This window comes from Charadrius vociferus, unplaced genomic scaffold, assembly GCF_000708025.1.
Source record: "Charadrius vociferus isolate BGI_N301 unplaced genomic scaffold, ASM70802v2 scaffold301, whole genome shotgun sequence".
In the NCBI taxonomy this organism is placed as follows: Eukaryota; Metazoa; Chordata; class Aves; order Charadriiformes; family Charadriidae; genus Charadrius; species Charadrius vociferus.
The window spans coordinates 376,578-384,494 of record NW_009646842.1 but is presented as its reverse complement, the minus strand read 5'-3'; the positions used below and the strand labels follow the sequence as shown (position 1 = coordinate 384,494).

The window sequence follows — 7,917 nt, the reverse complement described above, 5'->3', positions numbered from 1 at the left end:
AGTTTGTCCTCTTGTCCTTCTGTGAATGTCGTTTTGTTCCATCATCCCGTTTCACAAGTGGTGACAGCACGTGTTGCAGTCTGTTGTGTCTGTGCCTATCTCTAGCCCCAGTTCATCTGTAAACTAGAGCTGAGATTGACGCAGACTGGGAGAAGAAAGCCAGACATGATTCTGCATCAGACATCTCTCTCTGCTATCCTGGATTAGATCTTGTACGTTGCCATACCTTAAAAAAATGCATGCACTGTGGTTTGACCAGAGCGGTACAGTATTGTCATATGGCGAGAGCTGAGAAAATAAGGACACTAGATCTGTTCCTCTTCTTCAGTTTCACCAGTCAGATTCTTTTCTGTAATATAAACAGGTGTACAGTGTTTATTCAAGGTGCTGTTTTGCTGTAAATAGAATTTGGGTGTTGGGTACAAACAGCAGAATTAATAGTTTGGGGTGAGAAAAAGACTGAGTATTTTTAGTGACTATCAAAGCCTTTCTTATTTGCTAGGGATGCTAAACATACATGATCAATGTGAGCATAATAAATACGTGACAAATGTTTCCAGAAAAAGATCCGTGTTTCTGGCAGTGGAAATATGGTTACTTTAGCAAAAGTGCATCCAGCTTATTGTGGTTTCTGCACTAGTGATGTCAATACAGGCAAACTAGAAAAAAACCCAAACATCTCTGAGTAAGCCAAGAAGGTGCCTTTCAGTGTGGAAATTTCTTGGTGACAGCTTACTCAGTTGTATGCATATTTTATGTCAGCACAACAAAGTCACAGAATAGTAATGACTTGGGTTTGCTGCATCCTTCTGCCCTTTAACTTCTAGTTTTCTCTACCTTTCTGATTCCACCTCTCCTTCTCTCATCATATGGGGATACCTCCCTTCCTGAGCCTCTTTCTCTGTATACTGGCTGTGTATCTTGTTCTGCATTTGTTTCTATATCTCTCCGTCTCTTTCTCATACCACCTTTGTAAGCCCTAGCCTCTCTTTCTCAGAAGAAAGTACTTTTCTGACAGAAAGTACTCCTCCTTGCACCGGTGGAGTTGGGCTGTGCTATTGTATTGCAGAGTAAAGAAGAGGATCTGGATCCACATCACAAACTCCCTCTCCCATGCTTTCAGTTCTCCAGTTTTTCCTGTCTTGTTCCCTTCCCTCCTTTCTGTCACACTTTCCTTTTTTCTAGTCTTTTGCCTTGCCTGGTAGGAGCCCATCACGTACTCGAGCCAGCCGCTTCCATGGGCGACGGAGTAGTGCCATTGGCATTGAGAACATACAGGAGGAAAAGAGGTATGAGCTGTGGAAAGGTGAGACAAAGAGAGAAAAAAAAAACACACAGGAGGAGATGAGAAAAGGGAGACAGAAAGGCACATATAAGGACAGGGCATCGACAGGAATGAGAACTGAGACGGAAATGGTTGGAATGGAAAGAAAAGCCCGATTATAGGGTAATGGAGAAATGGACAAATGACAGAAACAAAATAAAAAAGGACATTTGGAAATGGAGATAATCAACATTTGAGCAGAAAGGGAGGAGATGGGTGGAGGAACATGGTAAGATCGCTCTTAAACATTGTACAGTATGATCCAGGACTCTTGGTTCTCCTGTTCTGTGTTTGCCACTTTTAGATAAGAGTTAGATGAAAGGCTTTTACTTGGGAAGGGGAAATTTGGTACTTGATTGTTTGTTTTCATGTTAAAAAGTTCAAATAGTCAAAACTTCTTATATCTTAAAATAAGAATTTTTTTAAAAAAAAGCTTTATGTCAAAATTTAATTTAAGTTAGACGGTCTGAGAAATAATTGTAATTAAGGGGTAACATACAGGCTTAAGGAGTGATTTGGCATATTTGACAGAATTATAACCATTCCAAAGTTGTCTACTGGTCACAAGAGATTATTTAGTTAGATCAATAAATTTGTCTCAGCTCTAGCTGAGATACCTTTTTAAGATTATGCAGTCTCAAAAGTCACATAAGTGCTCTGCATCTAACATACAGATTTCCCGGTTGCAATAAGTCCAGGGAACAGCTTAAAGGCTCAGTGTAAAAGGGGAAAAGCCATCTTTAATGTGGAAACTAGTGATTTCAAAACAGGAACAATTATTGCATTTTCCCTTCTTTCAAGTTATTCTCTTGGACCTTCCCTTAATGAGGTGCTTATGTCCTCATATGAATAAAAATAGTGTAGAAGTTTCTTTGAGAAAAATAAAATCTTCTGAGACAATTTCCCTGTAACAGTCTAAGCCAACACAGTAGTCACAGCTCCTCGCTACTTTAAATAGTTTTGTACCTTATGCAGCTATGCACCTCAATCCGTTACTTTGCATACAACATCCTTCACTATCCCCTTAAAAGATCTGTAAAAGTTTTTGACAACAAGGAAAAAAACTGGATTTATTGTCTTTTTTCCCCCTGCTCTTTGCTAGGAAGGAATTGGTAAGCTATTGTGTTTACTTAGCTTTCCTTTTTCTTATTTGTAATCTTAGATATGAGGAAAAGTGAGCCTTATCGTGTGTTTTGTGAAAGACTTTTTGGGTGATTCTTGAAGGTGCAGTTTCACTAGCAACTGGTCTAACAGTTCATTGCTGCTGAAGAGAAAGTATCATACTTTCCCTCTCCCAGTGTCTCTTTCAGCTACCCAATCCTGTCCCATGCCTTGTGATGGCTCAGATGCTTAGTGGACCCTTCATGGAACTGATTCAGCCCATTAATCTAACAGAAAAAGTATCAACTTCCTTTCATTGGATTAATTATCTGCCAGGTTCTGCTATGAACTGGCTCGTGGAGAAGTCTGATGGGTACCAGGACTGATGGAAAGTACACTCCTCAGCAAGAGTGGAGGAGGCTGGAGCAGGCTCTCTGTCTGGCAGCAGTGAGCTCAACATGTCATGTGTGACTTCACTCTGAAGCTGTGATATGCAGGCTTTGATGACAGAGTTGACCCAGTCCATCCCCCTTGTTCATGTGTCATAGAAATTTCAGGGTGGTTTAGGATTGTTTTTTGTCAGGATAATTTCCAATCTCAAACAGTTGTATTAGCACAGGTGAGGGCATGAGGAACTGTGATGTGAGAAGTACAGGTAGGATCAACTGACCAAGAGAGCAGAGGAGGAACTTTATGAACTCCATCACTGAAGCCACAAAAAAACCCCAACAAAAACCTGATGGATTAATTAAATCCTTAATTAAACATACCCATCTTTTCAATTACTCACACAGACAGGTTTCTTCAGAAGTATCTTGACAAGCACTAGTAGCAATAAAACTATTGTAGCCATCCTGAAACGGGAAATTTGCTGAATCCTTTTTCTTTATGCAATAAATATATAAGCTCTCTAATCAATCCTAAAGCTTCTTAAGTCCAATGAAATGGGGATAGTAGAAGAAAAAGTTGAAGAATTAAAGGAGAATACTGAAATTAATTTCGGCTTTTATGTGAATTCAAAAGGAGCTTAAAGTTGGCCATTTCTAATATATTGCCATAAACAGATCACATCTAAGGAGCCTGCTGTTTTCAACACAACTACGTTTGCTTCCCTTTCATGTGTATAGGAAAGATCCAGCTTTATATTGTGGCTTATAAAGAAGTGTTAGAATAGATAGTGCTTAACTCTGCCCCTGAGGTATAGCTGGTTTCTCTTTTGTCCCAGCAGAGACACTGCAGAGAGGATACAGAAGGTGCTGGACAGTCCAGGAACTTTCTTTGACCTGAAGTCTGAGAGATCATCCAGTCCCAGCTCCCCAGAGTTCCCCAGCAGGAAGAGCAAGTGAGTTGGAAATAATTTAAATATTTGAAAGATGCTCACTGTGTCTGGTATTGGCTTACATGTGGTGCATGTCTTGCTCTGTCGGAGGCTTTACTGAGATTGTCCACATCAGGCATTGCGGCATCTTTAAAGTTAGATGTCTGGCTATGGCACAGTAATTCAGACCATGTAAGTAAGGAACTCAGCTTTCTTAAACAGTCAGTGAAGAAAGATTGGACCACTTAAAGGTGATTTTGGCTATATCTTTACTGTAATATTAGCTCGCATCCAACAGGATACACAAAACCCTAGCTGTCCACTTACCCGTGCTTACTCATGTGTATGTTTCCTCTATAGTTTGCTCTGGAGGGATTTTGGAGCTTCATGGAGAAGCTTGGACCAAGGGTATGTTGGGTTGTACTCAAGTTCTGCCCCTTTAAGCAGGATTCACACTGCTGCTCCCAACCAGTGTAAAATAGCCTGTCTTCAGTCCACATAAAGTGTTACAGCAGGGTCTCATGTGTTGCACCTATCTTTCATTGCTAAAGCACACCATACACCCAGTGTTGTGCAAAACACTTCATGCTGTAGCCTGCAAAATAATTCTCTAGTTTCTGATGGTCAAAAACTGGAGAAATGCACTTTGCTGGTAGTGCAGCCGTGCTGTTGGTGGGATATGATCCTATCTAGTGTACTTTAGGACTTCACGTAAACCACACATTTACATTTTTCAAGACTCCAGAGCAGCCTGTCTCTAAATCCAAGACTGCTGCTGACTTTCTGGAAGAGCTTGTCCCACCTAATTTTTTTTCATGAGAACTTGGATGAGACCTGTGGCAAAAAGGGCACTGAGCACTTTGTAGTAGGGCATGTCCCTTTCTTAGGACTGGGGCTGACCTAAGAAAGTTTCAGGAGAGCCAGGCCTCTATGGTTGTAGTTGCTGTAGGTGCCAGGTCTGACAAGGAAGGGTCTTCCTTCCAACTAGAACCAATGCTCCCCAAGAATTACAGGCTGGTAACTATCTGCAGTGGTTCAGCTACCCAATTGTATGCTGTAGAACTGCCCGGAATTTTGTCACAGCCAAGGGGCAGAGTTCTGGTAAGTATGTTTTTGTGATACTAGTGTTTGGGTTGGGTGGGTGTGCAAAAATTTTGGTGGGGAGCGCAGCTAGGAGATACAGACTGTTTAAGACGCTAGCCCTGGCAGCCAAGGGCAAGAGAGAATGCAGGACATGGAACTGCTGATTGGTCAGCAACCCCCATCTTAGAGTATTTCCACGCCATTCCACCTCCTCTTCCTCATCCTGCCTGGGACCTTGTTAGTGAACTAGAAGTTCCTGGCTAGACACATGTGAGGGACTCTTGCTCTGATTAGGTAGCTGAAGTAACCTTGCATAATCAGCAAGAATTCTGCCTAGTAAGAAAACATCTCGTAACTCAGCTAGGCCTGGTTACCCTACTGTAGAATGTGTGCGTGTCCTGGAAAAAAGCGCTGAAGCTTTCTTGACATCTGTTGCCGATTTCTGCATTTGATTGCTGCTTCCCCCACTTCCCAGCCCTCATTCTCCATCCATCAGCTGGGGAGGGAGCCAGCTGCAATGTCTGTTTCAAATTGCTATCACATGCTTTCAGAGAGGAAACATAGCATGGGATTTCACTAACAATACTTGCATGAATATCATGTATGCACATGAGACATGACCTGTGTGATTTGGCAGCCTGTCTACTTCCGTCCCTAGGATTTTCTCTATGCATCTATTTCCAGTCATGGACTCAAAACTACTTGTATGATCACCAGAAAACTTTTCACAATTGTGGTGGTTTAGCCCATTCCTGGACAGTTTGTTTACAAGGTGGGATGTAGCATAGAATTGTGCACAACTGGCGATTAGCCAGAGTTAGAGTTGTGGTTTCAGAGTTAGGGACCAGCCCATGTGCAGCCATACCTTGTGCATCATATTTGGGACAGAGAATCAAGGACATGTAATTCCACCATGTAAAGCACACCATTTTCACCAAGACAGTATGAACATAGTATTGCAGGAACAGTCTAGGAGCGTAATTCGAACAGTCTGTCTCAGAGACAGTTATACTGAAGTTCTACTGAAATAGTCTATATATTGTTCATTAATTGTGGAACCACAAATCGGGATCATGATATAGGCATGTTTCTAATGCAGAAAGAGTTTCAGCTAGTTCTAGAGTAATTTATGCAGCCCATATTAAAAATGTTATCCCTGGTAGTATGTTAGTAATCCACTCCTCGTTCTCTCTAGGGAGTAGTGTCACAGGAATTTTCTCTATTGCAAAAAGGTCCAGCATTTTGCTGCCAGTCTTAAATAATCATTTCAGATTCTAGGTTTGAATGATCAAACTCTTCGTCTATGTTCTACTAAAACCAACTTGGAAATAAATGCAAAAGGAACACATGAATAATAGATTAATTCTTTTACAGTAAAGACAAACCAGCACTTGCTTTCTGTCCTCGCATGCTGATTTCCAACACACCCTTCTTCATTGATCAGCCTGCAATCCGTGAAAACGCATTGTTCCCTTGGGCTAACGGTGTCTTCTCTCCCACACAGAGGGACAATTGTCCTTTGTTTTTCTGCTCCACTGTCCAGATAGCCTTCAAATAATCCTTCTTCCCAAGGGACAGACTCAAAAAAATGAACCCAGCCTAAGTAACCAGGTAGCGAAGCTCCTTGGGATCAGACAGCTTTCTGGGTTGCCTCTGAAAAATCAAGCACTGTACTGTGTATGTCCAAATCCTAGGAAAAGTACATGGGTTTTTTGTGTGTGTGTTTTCCCTCCTCAGACACATCTGAGTGGGGACATCAAGCCAATCAGGAGTGGACCGGATGCTACTCAGCCATTGGTTACCTCACTGAAGATACTGGCAAGACTTTTGGGGTGAAATGAGAGTCCTGGCTAAGAGGAGCATGAACTTACTTAGAGGACCTCAAGGACTGTGGAGAGACCAAGTGGCATCAAGTAACGCTCCACTGGCAGTTCCTGGAGCAGAAATCCTGGGAAAGGGAGATGGACAGATAGCTCCTATTGGAGCATTTTGGCTATATGCCCTTCCCATTGCCCAGTCAGCAGCCACTGCACCAGCCCCTACTAATGATGGGGGAAGGAGGCCACCTTGAAGTGCCTCCCCTTCTCTTCCTCTCCCCTCAGATGAGCGAGAAGAGAACAACTTGGCCCACAGAAGGCAAGAGCAGAAGAACATCTTTCCACCTCTGTCTCTAGTGCCTTCGGATGACATAGGTCAGGAAGTGCAGTGCAGAGAACGAGGATGCTGAGAAGGAGATGCTTTGTGGAAATCTAGGTCCCAGCTCACTTAAATTCATGTTATTGATTTGCTCTGCTAAGGGAGAAGCATATTGGCCTTCATTTCCTCCAAAATATATTTCCTAATCTCCTGAGGAAATATCTTTGGCCTATATTGGCCCTATCTTTACTGTTCTCCCTGTTGCATGCTGGCATGTAATATGCCTGGGACTTCAGGTTTCATTACTGCTTGTAGGTCAAGACTGGCCACATTTTGCAGTGTTTCTGAAGGAATAAATATATTTAGTATGTTAAAGGTGTCTTATCTTTCTTGCCTCTCATAGCTTTTTGGGTTTCTTAACATTTTTAAGCACTTCATCTCTCTCTTATTGGCTGGTTTCTTGTGCAGGCAGTACTTCACCATGAATGTGAGGCTTACATGCACAGTGTACCTTCCACCACCTAAGCTTATCAGCCTCAAGGACTGCTCTTTCTCCTAGATGACTTCAAGCAGTGGATCCCAAATTCTGAGCTGGGAGAAGCTGTCCTTAAGGATCTTTCTTGACCAACATGGAACATGCACCAGGCTACCTCAGAGTCCATGACATTTGAGAGAGTGGTGGTCAAGTGATCCAATTCAGTTTGCTTTGAACATTCCTTTTGTAATGACCCTGTGGGAGCTAAATGTCTAGTGGAATAGACCTACAGGAGGAGCCAGTCTACTGGCAGCTGGGCATATGCAGAATCACCAGGTTGGGCATCCTGACCTAGATATGTTCCTATTTGTAAGCAAGAGGAGGGTTCTGACCTGTCTGTGTAAGAGCTTGGCACTGGATCCTAATAGTTTGGCACAGAGACATCCTAAAATAATGCAGATCTCAGTAATTTTTTCTACC

The 7,917-nt window shown here is 42.4% G+C and overlaps 1 protein-coding gene across 1 annotated transcript in view; it reads left to right on the top strand.

Annotated features, from left to right (window-relative positions):
- The window catches only part of RAP1GAP (RAP1 GTPase activating protein), a 37,546-nt gene extending 30,215 nt beyond the window's left edge, over positions 1-7,331 (top strand). The window contains exons 18-20 of the mRNA XM_009892279.1: positions 1,186-1,289; positions 3,651-3,767; positions 6,564-7,331. Of these exons, the coding sequence (XP_009890581.1) occupies positions 1,186-1,289; positions 3,651-3,767; positions 6,564-6,573 (231 nt within the window). The 3' untranslated portion in view covers positions 6,574-7,331. The remainder of the gene's footprint in view (positions 1-1,185; positions 1,290-3,650; positions 3,768-6,563) is intronic.
- The last annotated feature ends 586 nt before the right edge of the window (positions 7,332-7,917 follow it).